At 44.0% G+C, this 21,487-nt stretch overlaps 1 protein-coding gene across 11 annotated transcripts in view; it reads right to left on the bottom strand.

Annotated features, from left to right (window-relative positions):
- Window positions 1-7,378: 7,378 nt before the first annotated feature.
- The window catches only part of Cd46 (CD46 molecule, complement regulatory protein), a 31,739-nt gene continuing 17,630 nt past the window's right edge, over window positions 7,379-21,487 (bottom strand). For 4 of the 11 annotated variants that reach the window (XM_005375439.2, XM_005375434.1, XM_005375436.1 and 1 more), the window contains 4 exons: window positions 19,683-19,724; window positions 18,056-18,091; window positions 17,371-17,431; window positions 7,379-7,495 (listed from right to left, as the gene is read on the bottom strand). In XM_005375439.2, coding sequence (XP_005375496.1) covers window positions 7,402-7,495; window positions 17,371-17,431; window positions 18,056-18,091; window positions 19,683-19,724 — 233 coding nt within the window. In that variant the 3' untranslated portion in view covers window positions 7,379-7,401. Of the gene's footprint in view, window positions 7,496-8,640; window positions 11,037-17,370; window positions 17,432-18,055; window positions 18,092-18,651; window positions 19,070-19,682; window positions 19,725-21,487 lie in introns of those variants that run through there. The other 7 variants (XM_005375437.1, XM_013502946.1, XR_259539.1 and 4 more) reach the window with 5 other exon arrangements.

The raw sequence follows: 21,487 nt of genomic DNA, 5'->3' as shown, positions 1-21,487 counted from the left end.
CAGAGCAGCTGCAGTGCATCCTTCACTCAGCACCTGACGCAGGCCTCCATAGCTTGTCCTGGGTCTAGGAGCCCTGAGAGTGGGTTTTGCTCCACAGCAGGGAGGGAATCTAATTTGAAGTGCTGCTGTCTAAGAACATAGGCTTCTGTACTTCCCACCTGAGGGGAGCAGAGCTGTGCTGGGCTATCTGGCCTGGGCTTTCGGAAACTGACTTCTTGCCCTGCTACTGACAAGGCCCCGGGACCTGTGCTGTCTGGAGGATGTGACCGCCCTGGGAGATTGGAGCCGAGGAAGCGCAGTGGTCCCTGGGGTCTGAACCTGCCTTTTGGGAGCGTTGGGGCAGCCACCTCCCTTCTTGCCCTTCACTCTTCGCCCTCCACACAGCCCCTTCGTTTTACCACCCTTTCCTCGGTTGGTTGAGCCACACTGGTTGGCAGCAGGCCCTTCTCTGAGAGTTACAGATGAAGTGTGCGCGACACTGGGCCCAGCCTGGAGCTGAGTGACCGGGAGCCAGGCAGCCCTTCAGCTCACACAGCAATGTTCAGTGTCTTCAGCGTTGGGGCTGTCTCAGGATGCACCCCTTCTCCACAAACAGCACCGCTGCTCGCCAAGACGTGTCCTCTTGCCACCTGGAACCCTGAACCAGCATTCCCAGAGGCAAGAAGATGGACGACTGGCTTGGCTTCCGGCACCCTCCCCCACTCTGGCCAGAACTTGCGTCAGTCACGTAAGTAGCTGTGACTCAGCACCCAGCGCTGGGTCAGGAGGGAGAAGCTGCTGCCTTGGCAGGAATCTTCCCACGTTCCGCATTTGAATGCACCCTGGGTGCTCCGCTCAGGCGGAGCGGGATGTGGTTCTGGGGGTGACTATCTGGGTGCAGTGGGGTTGACTTTGGATTTTGCACACGAGGAGGCCCCCTCCTTTCTTTTTCCCTCCCTTATTTTTCAAGGCCACTATGCTGGGCACAAGATATTCGGGACTTTAAGGGACATTACACCGTTTGTAAGATGAAGGAGAAGCGATCTTTGCAATCTTTGTTGTGAACCAGTGGCCCATGAAGTGCGTTTAGCCCTCAGCTGTGTTTGGTTTGGCCTGTACAGCGCTGTTTTTGTGTGTGATTTTGTGGGCCTCCAGCATGCGGCTCATCCAGGTCCCTGTATCCCTGCTGATGCTGTCGTCCTCTGTCCTTGTGATCTGAGCAGGCCCTCTGTGCCTCTGCATGTTGGTGACCAGTCTACCCCAGCCTCCTTTCTACACCTGGAGATGCGGAGGCCCGTTCAGGGCAGGTGACAGGTCTGAGTTTGGGGCAAGCAGCTTTCTGATTCACTGCGTGGCGACCTTTCCTCCACCCTCTGGCTCCTGGCCAGGCAGAGGAGTGTCCTGGTATAGTAGGAGAGCCTCAGAGCATGTGACTCCCCAGACCTCTTCCCCGCATGGGGCAGCCCTCAGGGCTCCTGTCCACTCTACCTGGCTGGTGCTTTCCTTCCCAGGCAGCCCTGGCAAGCCCATCCACACAGCCAGTTTGCAAGGGCCCATTAGGCCGATGGGGGAGGATCCCTTTGCTCTCAGTGGACAGCGGAGCCCCCACCAGGCTGTTTTTGTAGACCTAGATGGGCTTGGGCTTGGTGCCTGGGAGATGGAGCCCGTCCCTGCCCTTCACAAGATCACCTGGCTGCTTCCGACTAGCAGGGAAGCGGCTCCTTCACCCGCCGCTGTGACTGAGAGGAGAGCCTCACTGTTGCTAGAGGAGCCGAGACAAGTGGACTGTACATTCATTGGGAATCAAAGGCAGAGGGCTCCGGTGCTAAAGTTACTCTCCCCTCCCTTCTTTAAACAGTTTTGTGTCCCTTCTTCCCGGGAGCTGAGAGTGCGGCTGTGGAATCTAGGCATGAGGATCCCGGACTCTGGCTCCTGTCCTCTGCTCCCTCGGTGGCAGTGGCTCCTTGCTAGGTACAGCAGGTCTGCTGGACCCTTGGTGGCACTGTGCTTCCTGGGTTGTAGGAGAAACATTCATTCAGTGCCACACAGAAGAGTAGACCAGAGAGCGTACTCTGAAGAGGGGAAGGGCTCAGCCCGCTAGCAAGCTGGGTGGGGTGGGGAGGCTGAGACAGGAAGGGTGGCCAGGGTAGCAGCAGTGGATGAAGAGGTGCTCAGCGCAGGCAGGGCAGCTGGGGGGAAGGGCCCTCTGGAGCCCTGCAGGACCCGGCACGGTGGCTCACAGGAAGGGGTTTGTGGACAATGGCAAGTAAAGTTGCTAAGGAAGAGCTTGGCTAAAAGGAAAGGCAGAGAAGCCGAGAATTATCCAACGTAAATCTCATCCACCCCCTCCTTTTACAAGGTTGGACATTTGGTGATCTTGTCATGTAACACTCGCTTGTGACCTTAAAACCCATGCTGTCACCTGGTCCCCCAGGCCTCAGGTTGGTTGGAGATGTCATTGCTCAGCACCCTGTGCAGATTGGCCCCAGCTATCCCTCCCGTGCCCTGGGCCCTGGGGAGTCCCCGGGTGGGCAGCAGATCTTGCTCCTGGTGTGGGAGTTGCTAGGGAGAGTTCACTGGCAGCATCTTCCCCATGCTGAGGGAGAGCCACAGGCAGCGGACTGCCCAAGCCACCGGCCCCCTCACAAAGCCCAAGTCCCAGAGGTACTGTGTCACATGATCAGTGTATGTCATCCCCTGTCCGAGCAGAAGGCTTGCCTCTGTGCTACCCTCCACATGCAAATCTTGCCTAGAGTTAAGTTTGAGAGGACAGTGAGGCGAAAGTCAAGGTGCAGAGTGAGGCACTGGCAGTTGTGGCAGGCAGGAAGGCACATGGATGTGGGACTTACTCCTGGGATCTGCTTCATTAATCATGTGACTGTGGATAGGTTTTTTTTTTTTGTCCTCATTAAAGACCAGTTTCTTCTGCAGAAATGAGCAGCATACCCTCTTCGTAGAGCTGTTGTAAGAGTTCAGTAGCACAATTCTTGTTAGTTTTTTCCTCCTTCTGTAGCAATGCATACTGTTATTGCCATAAAGGAGCCATAGAAAAGGTAACCCCATATCCAGAGGCCTTGTAAAGGGGTCAGAACCCTAAAACACACAGCTTCTACTCAGTTTCCGCTTTCTCTGGGTTATGACATCAGAGCAAAGACATTATGTAACCTCGGAAGATGTTGTGAACAAGAAGTTAATGGAAACACAGTTTGCAAATTTTCAGGCAAATGAAAACAGAACGCAATACTTACATTGGGAGATTCTCTACCTGACACGCTGATATGGATGGTAGCTTTTGAAAGTTACACCGCAGGTTAAATCAGATTCGCAGCCAGCAGGGCTGCGTGTGATGTTCTGCTGCTCAGAAGCACAGTGGGAAGGAGGTGCATTGGGAGCAGGGCGTGTGAAGACAGGAGATGCGCCCCTTTATGTTGCAGCCCCAGGCAGACAGGCAGGCAGCTTTCGTCCTGCAGGAGTGGGCTCCTGGATCTGGAGCCTTGCATGCTGGGAGCTATCCTGTCCATGCAGGGCGGAATGAATGGAAACATTCATGTACTTTAGTGATGGCGATGGCCCTTTCATTTCGTCCTCTGTAATGACTTAAAGGTTGGGAAATTCAGCAGAATCGCTGAGTTTTGTACCTGTGTGTGTGTGTGTGTGTGTAAGAGGGATCAGCCACGCTCTCAGGAGCAGCGCTGCGTAGCTCTCTTCTGTCTTTGCAGCGGTCGCCTGTAATTCTGCAAGTGGAACCCTGAGAAGACATTTCTCCTCAGGATGGGGCCGAGTCTTCCGATCAAAGCTCTGCGATTTCTTCAGTGAGACCCTCTTCTTCTGGAAGCTGGTTTCACATGGTGGCTTAGATTTTTTGATCTTTGTATCTAGCACCATTTGAAATCAGTGTTTTAGGAGTAAGAATTGCAGCACAGCACAAGGAAGACTTCAAGGAGTTGCTTCAAGAAGTCCTTCAAGGAGATGGCAAAAAGGACTCGATACGCAGGGTTTGGGAGGGTGACAGGGAGAGGGGAGAGGTTTATGTTTAAGTGTACACAGCGCCCTGAGGGGACAGAGGCAGTCCACTCTCTTCCTGCAGGGAGGGCGCGATGGGCCCGAGCGTAATGGGGTTGGTGATGCCCCATCGGTATGGACTGTGGTAGGGAGGGAGAAAGCTGTGCACCTCGGGGTGCGGCCACCCGCTCAGGAGGGAGGACACCGGAGTGTTCCGCTGCTCGCAGACTTGCCTTCTGCACCGAGGTGCAGATTGGAGGAGCGCCCGCCCGCCGCCGGCTCATCTCTTACACAGGCTGACCGATTTCTCCTGGTGTTCAGAGTCTGTTTTTGTCTAGCACCATTTGAAATCGGTTATGATGTAGGGGGAAAAGCAGCAGCACCTACAGAGCCTCATCTGAGTCTGGCAGCAGCCCCTCAAGGTCTCCTGAAGGATGGACGAGCAGAAGGTGGGGAAGGAACAGGGAATTCCCCCAGTGACTCCTTTAACTGTGCTTAGGTTATTGTGGAGGTAAGAGGTAATTTAATGGCTTGAAAACAGTCATTACAATTTGTCTGATATTCTCTGCTGCTTCGTCTGAAATGTACCCACTGCTGCGGATTGGTTGCTGTTAGCTTTGTTAAGAAGAGTCTTTTCCTGCATCCTGGTTCTAATAAATAATGTACTGTATCCCATCTAACGTGGCTGTGTTTTTTATCTGTTACTCTCCATGCATAATCCTGTGACAAAGAGAAGTGGGTCCTGAAAAATAATTTGCTGTGCAGATCCTACCTGCCTTGTGAGGACTTCAGAGGTGGTTCTGGCAGACGTTAAAAATGAAATTCATGAAGGCAAGAATGAAATTCTGTGAGCCAGGAGAATGAGAGGAGATTAGTGAAGATAAAAAATGGTGGTGTAGGCTGAGGGATGGGAACTGTCCTTGGTTCCCAAAGAGCTGTGGACGCAGTGCCTCTTCAGAAAGTTCCAGAAAACTCATACTTCACGGTGCTGTCATGTGGCCCCAGGGGAGCAGCACTAATTTCAGTTGTGTTCTAACAGATGGAGTTCTACTTTTGGCTGTTAGTTTATATCAACTCTCGAAGACAGGGTGAGCCAGCTTTGTAAAGCTATTCAGAGATTAGCCAGATTTGACTTCTCAGGAGGTAAAGCCAGGGGACTCCTCACGAAGGAAGATGGTAGCCCCTTGACTGGGCTTTTCCAGAGGTGGTGCCTGGCTCTGAGCTATGTACAGCACAGCGACTCCTCACCCCGTGATTCACCTGGACACCAAGCGATGGCAGATCAGCCGCCAAGAAGCCTCTCAGAGCCCACGCCCCGCCAGTCTCCCCCAGATGGCTGCCCTGCCCGGTGGGCTGGGGGTGGAAGGCGGATGAAGCATTTGTTGGGAAGGTTTCCCAGTGAATGTGATGCATCCTGCAGCTGCAGAGCTATTTCAGGCTACTGATTGAGGAATCCATGTTCTAATCCCCAGGATGTGGTGGTGAGAATAGCTAAGGCCTAAATTGCACTGTTTCATTCGCTTCTCTGTTGAAGTAGCTACGGCAGCACCCCAGGTACGACAGCTTTGGGTCTGCTCAGTTAACTACACATCAACCTATTTTGGATGCACTGACCTCGTCCCAAGCTCCAGATTATTTGTATTCAAATACAAATGAGACATGTCTGTGGCCCTACTGTAGCCCTGATTTTACTCCTTAAACGAGTAAGTCCTAGAAGATTGAATTTAGTATCAAAAAGCATGCACGTGTGCGCGCGCGCACGCGCGCACGCACACACACACACACACACACACACACAGAGGTTTGAGGTCTCTTTTCCATAAAAGTTCAAACAATGACACCCTCCAGCTCAGGTCATGAGAAGCGAAGTGTATCAGAGGCACCTCTTAAATAGGATGATTCTGTCTGTGTGCTTATGGCCATTTGCTTAAGGTTGCCATAAAGTAGTCACTGATGCAGAGCATTTCTCTTGGTGACACCATCCTGAGTCAGGTTAGTGAGGCCACGCTAATACCTCAGGGGAGTACTTTGCAGGAGCACCCCTAAGGGCTTGCCGTTGTTGCTGTCTGTAAAGGTAGAAGTGAAGAGGAACCCTCCGCCTCACCACTTGTACTAGAGGGCAATTCCCATGTGTGGAGGTAACACGGAAGAGTTCTTAAGAAACAGGAGGGGAGTCTGATCTTTGACCAGTTCGGGGCAGCACACAGGTGAGATCTTGGCAGTTCTTTGTGTAAGACACTGGCCCAGGTCTTCATTTGAGGAGCTGGCATATAACTGGAGTGTTACCTAGCAGACTAGTATGTCTGTACTCCGGGGGAGCTAGGAGTTTTCCTTGAACACAAGAAAACTGTATTTTGAATTAACACAGTAGCGTACCTCCTGAGCTTCCTGTGCACAGAGAGCTTTCCAGCAGTGACCCTTGGGTCCCATCCCTGTAGGTTCTGGTCTGGCTAATTTCAGAGGGGGCCTGGATACAGCTTTTTGCTTTTTAAAGTTTCCCAGGTGATTCTAACACACAACCAGGGTTGAGGGTCACTTCCCCTGGTCCCTGTGGAAATCTTTTGTTTCTAAAAGATTTTACTACACAGAAGGCAACCCGAGGGTGTATAAACCAGTGTATTCCTTTCTAGTGGCCACTGTAACAAAGTACAACAAACCTGTTGTCTTAACACACGCCTGCAACATAAGTCTCATCACTGTCACTGGACTGAAGCCACAAACCCCTCAGGGTGTGTGGGGGTCATAGGGGTTAGGGCCTTTTTCAGCATCTAGAGCTTCATTCTGGGACCGCAACTTGTCTTCGCCTTCAAGGTCAGCACTCACATTTCCAGGGGCCCCTCACCATCCTAGTCAGGTCTCCCTTTGGCTTTCTCTTCTAAGCAACCTTGGGGTCACACACAGTTCCTTGCTGGCACCACCTCCCCACTTCAGAACCTTTACTCTGCAAAACCCCATCACTGTCTCCAGGCACATTCCCAAGTGCTGTGCATTACGATTTGGCTGTCTTTGGAGACCCTGACATAGTGATACCTGGAAGCGCAGTAGAAATGCAGACCCCGCCTCCCACACAGAGCTAGTGAGTCAGCATGGGCTTTTTAGCAAAGTCATTGTGTACTTCACTTGGACACCAGCATTTGCAAATCATGGTGCCATGGGACCCACCTCAAGGACAGCTAAGGAGTGCTTTCCCCAGGAGCACCTGCGGTGGAGAGGGGTGGAAATGGGATGATTTTTCCTGGCCTGGTGCGTTCATGCTCATCTAAGCATCAGTCCCTGGATTACTGAAGTCACAGACCTAAGCACTGGCAGGCCCAAGGGCCTGTTTCCAGGAGTCTGACACCGTAACACTGTAGTACAGTTCCTAAAAGCGACACAGGGAGGCGGACATCAGCTCAAGTGGCTTCTACCAAATCAGTTTTACTACGTCTGCACAGGCTTTCTCAGGCTGTGGGTGGACAGGCTGGGCTGGTCTTTGAGATGACCGGTCTTCTGGTTGGTTTTTCCTTCCTGCTGGCTATAAGTGAGAAGGAAGGAAAGTCATTTTATTGATCGAAGGACCTATATATATTCCTCTATACTATACTTACCCTGTTTTTAGTTTTTGGTATTTGGGGATGAACTCAACCCAGGGCCTTTGCATAGAGTCATACATCTCAAGCCCTTTTTTTCTTTTATTTTGAGACACAGGTTCTCCCCAAGTTGCTATTGCTTCCCAGGCTGGTTGGAACTGCCTCAGGGTCCCAGAGTGCTGGAAATACAGCAATGTTTCCCCCATATTAGAGCAGGAAGGGGAAGTGTTCAGCTGCTTTTTTTAATCTTTAATTTTATTTTTTATTTTTTTGGCACCAGGAATCAAACTCAGGACCATGCGCTTACCAGGCAGGCACTTGTGCCACTGAGCTATATCCCCGGCCCTCAGCTGCTTTTTAAAAAATGTTAATTTCACAGAAGTAGCAGAAGAGGGCTAGTTTTATAGTGAATCCAAAATGAAATTAGGAACTGCTTCTGAAATCACAGCACTGACTGAATCTGAGGACAGTTTGGAAGTGAGGGATGGTCCCATACCCCAGCTGTCCACAGGAGGGCAGCAGTGCCGTACTCTACAGAGGCTGGGCTCACTGTAACCTTTGTGAAAGAGTGGAGACATTCCGAGAGCAGCGCAGTTTAGGAAATAATAATCCATAGGTGCAGTCACTCAGTTCTGCAGCAACTGCAGGGATTATGAGACTCTGTTAAATCCTCAAATACAAGTATGCAAATTTAAAACACACAAAAACTTCATTCTTGGTTACAATGTTAGCTATTGCCTGACAATACCCAATACTCTACCGTAGAGTTGTCTGTTTCCCTTAGCCTGAAACTCTATTTTCAGATGCCAACTTAAATTCCTTCCAATTCCAGGTCTTTTCAGCATTCTTTCAGAAGGCTTTGTTAATTACCTTAAAAGCATTCCCTCTCCTTTTTGGCAATTGACAAGAAAAAACAAGTCCCAAGGTCAAGTAACATTTTCTAAAATGATTTCCTTGATCACATTTAATATAGTTTCCATCCAGCATTGATATTAAAAAGAGTTCTTCTGCATTTTTAAAGCACATTGAGCTAGACAGCAAGACCTCAACTCTAAAATTTTCTGATTTGGCAGGTGGAATTAAACCATGATTTTTTTTTTTTTTTTTTTTTTTTTTTGGTGGCAGGGAGTATAAACCTTTACTTTCTCCAAATATAAGTTTATTTGGAGAAATTGACTGTCATGCCTGAGAATCCCTAATGTAGAGAGCCTAAACCTCAGCTGTATCGGTGGAATCACTTGGGACACACAGAAAGCCCAGTGCCTGGGCCACATCCCAGATCAATTAGCTATGAACCCGTGGGCTGGGGACCCAGGTGTCGGTGAAACTCCCCAGGTGATTCCAGTGTACAGCCCGAGGAATGAAGGCCTCATCTGAGACACTCAGCAGTCGGACTCTAATCTGCAAAGACAGCCAGAATGATTTTTTGTGTGAATAAACGCACATCCTATTAGTTACACAGATCAAACTGTATGCTTTAATTGCTGGGATTTGGTTTTTCTTTAGCACTGTACATATTTAACAGACACAGAAGATGCATGTTTTGTTAGACACTCTAACGTAGCTAACTTGCAATTAGGTAATAGTCAGACACGCTGGAGAGAAACCAGGCAAAGCTGCAGGCAGTGGCTCCTATCTGAGATGATCTTTGGAAGACACACAACTCTAGAGAAGAGAAAAGATACTTCAAGCAACAGAGACTGGGAGTATAGCAGAAAATAGGGACAGATGGTCCGGCTTGACCAAGAGTAGGCTATCTGAAGAGATGCAGCAGAAAGCAAGGCTTGGGAAGAAAGGATTTCACTGAAGAAGGTCAAGATCATGCGGGCATCTTGGACTCCACCCTGCAGGTCAGGGGTCACTGAACACAGAGGCTGCCAGGCAGACGGTAGGGGATACCTGGGGACACCAGGCTGTGAGGAACAGGAGTGGCATGTTGAGAGAGGGCTCTCTTGGAAACAGACTCTGACTTGTGATAAACATGCTAGTCGCACAGACACATCCACACAAATGAAGCATCTCCAAATGTACAAGTTTAAGTTTTACAAATTACTTGACAAACAATATTTACACAAAAATCTCCAATATAAATTTAAATTGAAAACACTAAATATGAAGCGGAAACTAGTATAAATTTAAATTTATTTAATCATAAAGTTGAAAACAGTTCATTAGGTTTAAAAAATTAGGTGAACAATTGCTACGTTCTGGAGAGAGATGTGAAAATGAACACGCACTTTAATTCTAACTCAGAATTCTAACCCAAAGGTTACTTCCCCAAGTATCCAACCACAGGTTCCAAAGGAAGGGTCACTTGCTGTGCTGGCTTGAGAGCCAGGGTAGGGGGGCAAACAGATGAAGCTCCCTTCTCTGAAATTCGTGGCTTGTTCTCTGCCTCTCAGGAGAGGAGAGGAGATGTGCAGACAGGAAGCTCTCACTGCACATGGACTACAGTTTGACGTCGCTCGAGTTACCTGATGAATTTATTGGCTACAATGCCTTTTTTTTTTTTTTTTTTTGGTACAGGGAATCAAACTTGGGACCTTGTGCTTGCCAGGCAGGCGCTTGTACCGCTGAGCTATACCCCCAGCCAGTTTAAGGGAAGGCCTGTCAAGGAGAGAAAGCAAGCCGCCTGCAGCCAGAACTTAGCATTACTCCACACACAGCACTCTCTAGGGAAACCATAAGGGCGCAGAGTTCGCCTGGTACCTCACGCTGCTGCGCTTGCTACGTGCAGTAGCGTCCCCCCAGCTTTTTACACGTGTGCACCTGGCTCTGGTAGCTCAGCGATGTCACCAAAAAGTAGAAGTGCATGTCATACATACACTTTCTAGCTTCTTTAAATTACCGAAGAAGTTACCAATAAGTAGAAGAAAATTATCTAAACTTCAACCTTATTAAGTGTAGATAATTTTCCAATGACAGTGCTAGTTAAGGTGATAAAACTTGTCCATGTTCCCAGTTTTCTACATTCTTGTTTTCAGTGACAGGTGCCAAAGGAGTATACATGCGTCTGTAAAGGCTTTGAGGACGATATGTAAAACACTTTTTAGAGTTGCTGCAAGGAAGTGTCCTAAGGGTTAGCATTCAAAAGATGTCAACATCACTTTCTTTACAAAGGAAATTAATTTCATTGCTACTGCTGTATGTTTGTCTGAATGTGCCACATTTTGTAAAACAAATGACTTCCCCTCCTGAAGGCCACTGGGGACACTGGTAGGCCTGCCCTTCGGCAGAGGCACTGAGTTCATGCGCAAACACATGGGCTGCACCTGAGGCAGCACAGGAGGTGCTGCATTGACACTGCAGTAAAATGTGAGCATTGGACCCGCACAGCTGAGAAGAGAAAGAGAAGAGAGAAGACCCGAAGCTTTAACAACCGAAGGGCGAACTGAAGCGCAGGTTGGCGGAAAGCAGGCAGTTTACGCTGCTGGAATAGTTGAGCTTTTCTGAAAAGTGGTGTAGTGAGCCCAGATCTGTGTGTCCCTACAAAGCAAGGAATAGAGGTAATATCCAAGAAAAATACAATTAAGTACAGAAGTTACATCCCAGAAGGCTTTTTAGAAAGAGACCTCTATTTTTCCAGTGCTGGGGATGGAATGCGGGATCTGACACAAGCCAGGCAAATCCTCTACACAGAGCTCCACCCCTACTCAAAAGAAGACAAAAAAAAAAAAAAAACAAAACCAAAAAACACTATAGATAATAAAGTCCCCAAACTAGAATCAAATGATTAAGATAATTTCAAAGGTTCAAACCCTTCTTCTATCTTTGTATTACATTTTTAATCCCTTCCAAAACAAACAGCAGCAGCACACGAAGTACTTAGTAAATATTTCCTTGCTTTGAGGGCCAGTAGGGAAGACTGGGGCGAGAAGGGCTGCTTCGCTATCACGAATTTGAGTCAGCAGCTCTGAAGTGAACTCTGAAAAAGCTGGTGGTCCTAACAGTGCTAGGACATCGTGCCTCGTTTACCCCCATGTCCGTATCCTGTATCCTCCAAAATAACTCAAGTTTATGCCACAGTCTCTTAACAGTAGGCGTCTTTGCAAAGTCTATTCATGTCCAGTGCTGTCTGATGAGTTCACATATGGACATTTTCCAGAGGCCATGTTGGAAAGAGGCAGAATTAATATTATTTAAACTCATCTAGGTATAAAATACTGTGTGTACATTTTTACGTGCGTTTTACACTCTTTTCTGTCCTATGTCTTGGACATTGTGTGCAATTTACACTTACAGCATGTCCTAAGAGGCAACATGTGGCTGTACCTGCACTCAGCCCTGCCTTGGTTGGCTGACAGTACATAGAATGAGTATGTGTGTGTGTGTGTGTGTGTGTGTGTGTGTGTGTGTGTGTATATATATATATATATATATATATATATATATATAAATTTAATACCAGAAGATGAACACAGGACCTTGTGCAAGCTAGGCAAGTGCTCTACCACTGAGCTACCTCCCCAACCTTATTGTATCTTAATGACAATTGCCCAGGGTAGTCTCTACCTTGAAATTCTCCTGCCTCAGCCCTCTAAATAGCTGGAGTTCCAGGAGTGCACCACAGCACCCAATATTATGGCAGTTTCTTAAGGAATACTGTGGTGAGTGACTTAATAATTTGGCCTGACACTAAATTCTTCAAGACTGCTGTAGTTTTCAGCATTTTCTTTTTTGCATAGTAGTAGAATGCTTAACATAGAATTTTTGAAAAGGAATTTAACATTTGAGAGAGATAAAAAGCATTAATATCAATATATTTGATATGTCAATATAGCTGCTTTGAGGACAATAAGAATTCGAAACTTAATTACCAATTACAGCTATTTTAGGTCAACTTGAGCATTCATTACATTGTTTTAAATGTTCAGACACCCTGAAGCTCAGGAAGTCTGGAGACTACTTTACTGGGCTTTAGCCTTAGTGTGTCCCACGGGACTAAGGCGCAGAGAGCTGGTTAGGGTCAGGTCATCAGTTCTAGTTGTAGGTGTTGTCTTCCACTTTGCCCCTGTGCTCAGAAACACAATCTTGTTTTTATTAAGAAACTGCGTTTCCCAGTGGCCTCTGTAGATCCTGCTCCCAAGCTCTCGATTATGAACTAGAATAGAGTCTCTCATGAAAAGCACAGATTTCCCAGCCACACAGACACCCATTCCAGCACAGACAGACAAGCACTTGGAACTCATTTCAGTTAGAGACAGGACGTGGTGGGACCAAAGGGTTTAGGGCAAAGAAATCCATGATTTTTCAAAATCTGAGTATTTTTTCTAGTTTTTTTTTTTTTTTAATATGCCACATATATTTTGGTTCAGGGAAGCATAAATGTCTTTACATTTACAAAATTAAATAAAATATACTTTGGCTTCTGTAAGAGGCCATTTTTCCCTCTTTGAAATTAAATTGACTGGTTCTATTGGTCATGTCCCACTGAGGTCAGAAATTGCCTTTTGGATTCAGAGCTGGAGGAACTGGACAGTCTGATGCAAGAATGAAGGGAACAGGACTCTATTGAAGCCTATGACAAAGCAAATCCTGCCAGTGTGGATTAGATAAATATACAAACATGATGGTACAAGGAACATGAGCAACTCAGCAAAAGGAAGAGGGATCTAAGTTTCCTCTTTGATCATTACTGCCAACCTGAACATTTTTCAAAACAAAGGACACCGTGACAGAGAAACACACAGAAAGCAGATACCTTTTTTAATGATAAAAGCAAACCTTTCACCTCTCCTTCTCAGATAGAAGTAAATTTTACTTCTTTGTGGCTGTCATCTGGTTTGTGCTGGACAGAGGAATGGAAAAGGGCTGAATATGGTAGAGGGATCAAGCCAGAAGTCATATCACATGAGATAAATCAGTGATAGAAGAACAGCTGAGCACCGGGTCCATAAATTAATCAAATTTTCTGTTTCTCACATGAACTTGGTACAATGAGCTACCTGAAGTCTTACGTATCACTCATTAGATGAACACATACTAAATTTCTGTCTGATGTGTTTACCCTTGAAACTGTTTTGCACAAAGCAAATGCTGTAAAAATTCTTTCAGAGTAACACATGAGGAGAAGTGGTCCAGGTCTCAAGCACCCTTGATTTTAAGGAAATATATACAGTATTTATTAAGTCTATGTCATACTGTCTTAGAAATCAACTTTATGACAAGTCATTTTTTAAGATGCACCTTGATATTTTGCATCGAGTATAGTTTCTTGCTGTGGCACTGTTTTTTCAACTTGAGGGCAAGTTCTTGTACAATGTATCACACAGCCCCCCAAATTTCTGGGCTGGCTCTCACTTCATTACTATGCTTCCTAAACCAACTATACAGTCTTTTGTTACACATTATTTTTTTGCCCCATGTCATCACAATTTCTGGTATTAATTTTTATTTATTTTTTTGCATCCTTCAGACAGGCTCTCACTATGTATTTCAGGCTGGTCTTCAGCTCACTTTGTAGCCCAGGCTGGTCCCAAACTCGCAACGATCCTGTCTCAGCCTGCTGAGTGCTGGGATTATAGGCATGCCCGGCTGCTTCTGGTCTTAAATTTTAAACTGTGCCTTAATTTTTAGTCTGTGTCTAAATAAATGTTTCACAAAGTGAAACAAACCTTTAAGCAGATAGCTTAAAAATGACAAACTAATTGAATCATTTCATAATAACATCACATTAAAAGTAGGCTTAAGGTATACCAAATAGTAAATATCATTAATAGAGAAAACTATTTTGTCACAGGTAACTGAAAATATGAATGATGCAAATAAGTTTCATAACTTTAACAACTCTCACCTATTCTGGGCGATTTAACAGGGGTAAAGAAAATAACACACTTATGAAAAAAATTCACAAGTGAAAAAACATGTAAACACAAGGTGTATGTGATTCAGAGCCATACAGATTTGTGAGATGGGACTTAGGCAGTAGCAAGACAAGGACTGTGGCTCCCAAGATGAGAAAGAATTAGTTAAAAAGGAAACAGAAGAAAGGAGCATTCAGGTGGGACCTGCTTTAGACCAGGGGGTCCTGTCCTACCTGGAATGAGCTGAGAGCTAAGAAACAGGAGACTGGCAGGATGCTTAACCTTCTGGCCATTTTTCATCAAATAATTTAAATAGTGTTGGATGCTCTTTACAATGACTGCTGACCCTATTTTTGTACTTTGAGTGAAGGCTACAGAAGGGTAGCTGTCCCTAAATCATCCTAAGAACCGGTTTATACCAAACCCATTTTGTCCCAAGCTATAGCAGCAATCTGAGATGATCTATGCCCATTGCCCTGCTTCCAGTTGCATAGAGAAGTAATGTCATCATTTGTAGTCTTGTAGGAGAAGTTTCTAAGGCCATGCGGTAATATGAAATATATATTTGGTCTTCATCCTTGTTTCCTGCCGTACAACTATTGAAATTCTCAGGAAGGTCAACATGGTGTCCCTTTGTGTGAACTGCCTGGCGGCTGGAACCCCAGCTGGTTTTAGCTTGGGGGCTGCTCAAAGAAACACACGCAGGACCAGAGGGCTGGGACTTTCAGCCCCATCCCTACTGCAAGCTGAGCTGACCGCCCGAGTCCATGATCAGATTCTGACCCATCCTGCCTGTGTATTGAGCCAACATTACGGTTCCATCAACGGCAGTCAGCAGCCTGGATATTCAAAGCTTTAGTCTGAGCAATACAGTATCATCTCTGGATACACATCAGATGTGCACAATCTCAGGCTCTGCCCCAGACCCAGTGATGTGAGGGCACTCAAGCATGCATACAATTAGAGACACTCTGCTCTGGACTTTCAAGATTAGAACGATGTAGGAGACCTCAGGGCCTTGAATCCAAACAATTGGAAAGTTAAGAACCTAACTTTTTCCTTCCCTCTTCCCTTTCTCTCTGCCCTTCCCTTCTTCGTTCCCTCCCTCCCTTTCCCTGCCTTTACTTCCTCCCTTCTTTCACTCTCTTGTTTTGTGTTTGGTTAGGCCTTGCACCTAGGACCCTGTGCATGCTAGGCATTTGAAAGAACTTAACTGTTGGTTCAACCATTGCATCTTACTCTGTGTATGTTTCTGCATATAGAGAGCAAAGGAAACCCTAAAGGGTTCCCATAGTTTACATTTAATTCAAAGGTGATTAAAAATCACCCTTCCTACACCATTCTTTGTATTTTTGTCCTCAAGTCGTGCTAATGTATATGGGATTAATTATGCTGCATTGGTTAAAGATAAAATATCTTTGCAAAATATATTAAAATTTTAATAAAGCAAATTTCTGTTGGACCCTTGTGCTATAACATAGGGATAGATTTTTAATAAAAATCATAAAAATTAATTTTGAAATCTGAAATCACTATTGCTTTGTTTGTTTGTTTGTTTTTTGTTTTTCTTCCGGTACCAGGAATCGAACTCATGACCTTGCACTTGCCAGGCAAGCGCTTTTGCCACTGAGCTAAATCCCCAGCCCCTCACTATTGCTTTTGAACCTTTAATTTGTGAGTATAATGCTCAGGTCATTGCTTAGATTTAAAATACCCCTAACGGTATCCAGAAAGACAGTCTGATTGACATTCCTTGGGAATGTTTAAGAATTTTGATGGAGTGACATTTCAAACATAAAAGGAAATGAGCAGAATGCTGTTTTGGTATTGCTGGAAGTTATTTCTACACAAACCTTTTAGATTCATAAACTATTCCATTGATAATATTTTCTATTCACACTGTTATATATATAATTTAAAAATAAAACTGTCACAAAAATTAAGTATGGATAGTATGAGTTCTGTAGTGTAAGATTTAAGATTCAAATGAAGGAACTGCAAATATTTTATAAGTTAACTAAAAAATATGAAAAAAAAAGTTTGAGATTTTTATGAGAGAATATACTTTTATTATACAGCCCAAGCCTGAATATTAATATAAAAGTTTAAAAAAACCCAAAAAGCCAGGAGCAACAGAAGTCTTAAAATTACTATGCTTAATTTCAAAGCTATTTTTAAAGCTATGGGAAAAAATAAAAATACATATTTCAGGCTGTTCTTGGCCCATACTCCAGGATTTATTCTAAATTTTTCATCATAAGGTAATTTCTTTTGTTAAAATTTAAATTGTTACTTAAAACACTATTTTCCTTAAAGGATACATATTTATTTATTTATTTATTTATTTATTTATTTATTTTTTGCTTTGATTTTTATAGAGAAAAAGATAGCAAAAAGTTAATGGAGAAGCCCTCAGCAAATGGAGCCCCTTCATTATAATGTAATCTTGTAAGTTAAGAGAGCATAAGAAAGAAACCTAGTAGTGCTGGTTTTTATCCCCCACTTTAACAACTCCAAAAGACAGAAGAAAAAAAAAAAAAAAACAACAAACCAACCAAATTGGGAATTTGAACATGACACCCTCCTAGCTTCTTACAACCAGCTGAATTGTACTGACAAACAGAAACATGCATCATAGAAAGTCCATGACTACAGATGTCATAGTCTCCACAGTCAAATACTTTCATTTTGGCCATTCACCCAATTTAGGAAATAGCAGATCCCTCGGGTGGAAGGGGCCTCAGAATAGTCCATGGGTCACTACGGAACTTAATCCTCCCACCCTACAGAAACTGTTCCAATAACAGCGCTGAAGAACTCCGCACAGACCCCTCCCATCCGCAATGCTGTTAAAAGTAGCTGAAAATATTTCAGTAGAGAGATACAATGTGGAGGACACACCAGTGCAGGCACGCTTGGAAAAAGACTCCACCAATAGGAAGCCCAGCTTGGGCTGCACAAAAGCACGCGGAGGGTGAGCAGGCCCCATAACCTAGAAGAAACATGCTTATAGTTACCTTTTCTTGTGGTGTTCAAAGAGTCTGCGCACAATAAGAACTAGCACAGCCAACCCGACAACTGCAGGGAAAGAGGAGATAAATAACATGTGACTCTGCAAACTAATAACCAGGATTCAAAATCTAAGCAGAAGAAACAATGTTGGTTATATTTAAATGTTAGAAAGTGGTATTTGATTCAAGTATCTATAGTTTATATTCCATCTGGATTCTACATTATCTAAATCCAATTCCCTGGAATCACTTACACAGTAGAAAGTAAGTCAGAGATGAGTCCTAGCTTGATTTAGAAAATTACCAAAAGTGCATTTGAGAGGCAAACCCTTCTCACATCATCTTAGGGAAGCCTGTTGTATTTAGGCCTCTTGAAGTATATATATATATATAGGGTACAGAAATGTAAAATCAGCAAAAGCAAAGGGTACTATATAAAAGACAAGTTTTTCTAGCTTGGTTTACCACCTTTTTCTTTCCTGTGCAGTACTGGGCATTGAACCCAGGGCCTTCCCCAGCCCGTTTTCATTTTTCTAATTTGAGACAGAGACTCACTAAATTGCTAACTTGCCCAGGCTGGTCTTGATCTGGGTTGGTCTCCCTAATCTCAAGCTATAAAAACTATAGAAGGGAAAATGTACGTTAGAAAGTTCACTTCTTTGCAGTGATAGTCAAAGTCTGGGATATTTACCTGCAATAAGAATAAGCAGAATAATGATCCATATATCTAGAAAATGTAAAAACAGAAAAACAGAAGATGTAGCGCAGGAATGGATCTAGACAACAGTTAAGTTTATTTGGCTCAAATCATCTAAGCAGAGCAAAATAAAAGATTAGTTAGTTTTAGCATGACTACTAGTGCATATAGGTGGGGTTTTTTTTGTTTTTGTTTTTGTTCACTATATAGTCCAGCTTGGCCTCAGACTCTCAGGGATCCTCCTGCCTCGGCCTTTCTGAGTACTGGTATTCGAGGTGTATGCCACCATGTCTGGCTACTAAGTCACTGAACCCTTCTAACCTAGTTTTCAGGTTTTGGGTCCAGTTTGTGAACATCTTTAATAGAAACTTCACACATCTGTGTTTGGTTCTCAGATTACTTAGCAAAGGTTACTGGAACAATTAGCATTCATTATAGTACGGGAAAATCTTTGAATTTTGACTTTTCCCTGGGTTGGCAACAGGATGCATGATGGGCGCTCAGGATGCTGGAGGGGGTGTGTGCCACGCAGTCACAGGGTTGACCACCGGGGTTGGTTGCGTACTGCTGAGCTATGGAATCAGTAAGCTAGGGGCGTGGAATGCACTTGAATTTAGGATAGCTTCCATTTACACGAGGTTTCATTAGGATGCAACCCCAGCATCACCAGGATGCACCACAAGTCAAGGGCAAATGTAGAGTTGGCACTGTGGACCTACAGGTCCAATTGCAAGGGTCCAATCAACTGTGGAGGGAAAATATTTGGGGAATAAACTGTGTCTTTACTAAATGTGCATAGACTTGATTTTCTTGGCGTTGTTCCCTAATAGAGTATGACAACTATTTCAATAGCATTTCTATTGGATTAAGTATTATAAGGGACCTAGAGAGGGAAAACACACAGGAGGAGGTGGCTTGGGGATATGGAAATATTGTCATTTTATAGGAGGGACTTCAGCACCCACATTTTGGTGTCTGAGGGAGTCCTGGAACCAGTCCCCCTGGATCCTGAAAGATAATGTGGAAAAATAAGCCAAACATGACTTTTATTAAAAGATTAATCACTGCTAGGCTACTCTAATAAATTAAAATAGATTTTTGTCTTCTCACATCAAGAAATTTTTATATTTCATTGACCTTTAACTGTCATGGCTATAATTCATTTTATTTACTACAATGTGAACCGTGTAAACCTACATAGAGTGTGTTAGACTGGCCCATTACTAACCCCACCTACAGCACCTACAAGGCAATGAGTAGGAAGAGAATCTAGCTACAAATTGCCTTCACAAAATGACATTCAGGTAGGAAACAAGTTGTATTCTATATATTTTATATATTTAACACGTGACAAGAGCATTTAAGAGAGTGACCTGGTCCTCCCCACCTTCCGATGCTAGGGCACAGTTATAGGCCTATACTTACCAACATGCTTCCATACCTACCATCACTTACATTTTTCATAGAATCGACACAATCAAAGTCACCAGAAGTGTTAATTAACACGAATAATGTGTGCCACTGTTTCTTACTTAATACCAGTAGTTGAAATATATGATATTTCTATGTGAATGGTATGGTATCATGATGCAGAGTTATTATTAATAATGAAAATACTAACTTAATTCTTGGTCAAATAGTCCTTCCCGGGGGTTGGGATATCCTAGGGAAAAGAAAAGAAGGAAAGTGATTAAGTAAAATAAAAGAAAAAAGAAAAAAAGAATAAATAAAGCTTAAAATCCTTCAAACCCAGACACTGAGTTTTTCACCTTTGTACAAAATCTCTTAAAATTTCATTTTCCTTATAAGCTGTGTCACTATTTATTTAAAGTAGTATCATAAAGTTCTGTAAATTTATATTCAGTACTATTAGCTTTTTTCTTCCTGTCCTGTCCAGTAACATTCCTGTGGTGATATTGTAGTTAGCATACAAATTTATCTTTAATATATCCTCAAAATTAGACTATGTTATTTAGTGATTCTAGTTTAAAGATAGAATGGGGCCAAATAACTGCTTTAGAAGTCACCCTGGAATGGAAGGAGACCGCGCCAGCGTAAGACCACACAAGAACAACCCACAGCCAACGTCATGTTCAGTACTGTACCATTCCGTTTCTCCTCTAGGTCGGAATCAGGCTAGATGCCTGTGTTCGCCACTGCTACGCAACACAACGTTGGAAGTTCTAACCAGCAGTGAGGTAAGAAAAAGAATCCAAATTGGACAAGAAGAAGTAACATTATCTCTGTTTACAGATCATAGGATCTCTAATGCAGAAAACCTTAGGGATTCCACGTGTACTACACAAGCAAAACAGCCTGTTAGAACTGAACAGTGAATTCAGCAAGGTTGTAGGATATAAAGTCAACACACAAAACTTAGTTATTATTTCTGTACACTAAAATAAATGATCAAAAATAGAAATTAAGAACACAATTTCACTTAAAATAGCATAAAAAAGAATAGAATATTGAGGAATGAACTTAACCTAGAAGGCAAGACTTGGACACTAAAAGCTACAAAACTGCTGAAAAGCATGAAAGACATAAATGGAAAGACATCCTGTTTTCATGAACTGAAAGGCATTATTTTTAGCTACCAATAAACACAAAGCAACCTACAAATTTAGATTGTGACTCCTATCAAAATCCCAATCACACTTTCTACAGAAACATAAAAATTCATCCTAAAATTACTAAGAAATCTTGAGGGACCCCAAATAGCCAAAACAATCCTGGACGAAAACAAAACAAAACAAAACAAAAAACCCTGAAGCTGACAGGACTCACATTGGTTGGTTCAAAACTTAACTATAAAACTACAGTCATCGAAATGGAGTGATACTGGTGTAAAGGGATAGGGAGTCTGGAACATAAGCCTCAACCGATTTAATCAAATTATTCTCAAGAGGGCCAAGAAGAGTCTGTGGAAAGAGTATTTGGGAAACATGGATATCTGCAGGCAAAAGAATGAAGTTGGACCCTTAATATACAAAAACCAACTCAAACTGGGTTCACCTAAATGCATGATCTAAAACTGTGAAAGACACCAGGGAAACACTGCATGACACTGGATCTAGCAGCGATGTCAGGATGTGATACAGGCAACAATGACATCAAGATGGATAAAAGAACTTCACCCAAATGAAAAGTTTTGGGGCACCAGTGGACACTAACAGAAGGAAAAGACAACCCACAGGAGAGGCAATATTTGTCATTCATATAATTGATGAGATGAATATTCAGAATATAGGAAGCACTCTTAAAACGCAGTGACCGAAAGTCCCATTCAAAAATGGGCCAAGAGCTCAAATAGCCCCCACCCCAGCAAAGATAGGCAAATGGCCAACAGATTGGTAAACACGAAGGTTTTTTTTTTTTTTTTTGGTTTTTCTCTGGTACTGGGAATTGAACTCACAACCTTGCCCT

The sequence above is a fragment of the Chinchilla lanigera genome, unplaced genomic scaffold (genome assembly GCF_000276665.1).
Source record: "Chinchilla lanigera isolate Chin_1 unplaced genomic scaffold, ChiLan1.0 scaffold00005, whole genome shotgun sequence".
In the NCBI taxonomy this organism is placed as follows: Eukaryota; Metazoa; Chordata; class Mammalia; order Rodentia; family Chinchillidae; genus Chinchilla; species Chinchilla lanigera.
The sequence above is the reverse complement of the archived record's forward strand: the minus strand, read 5'-3'. Positions and strand labels throughout refer to the sequence as shown.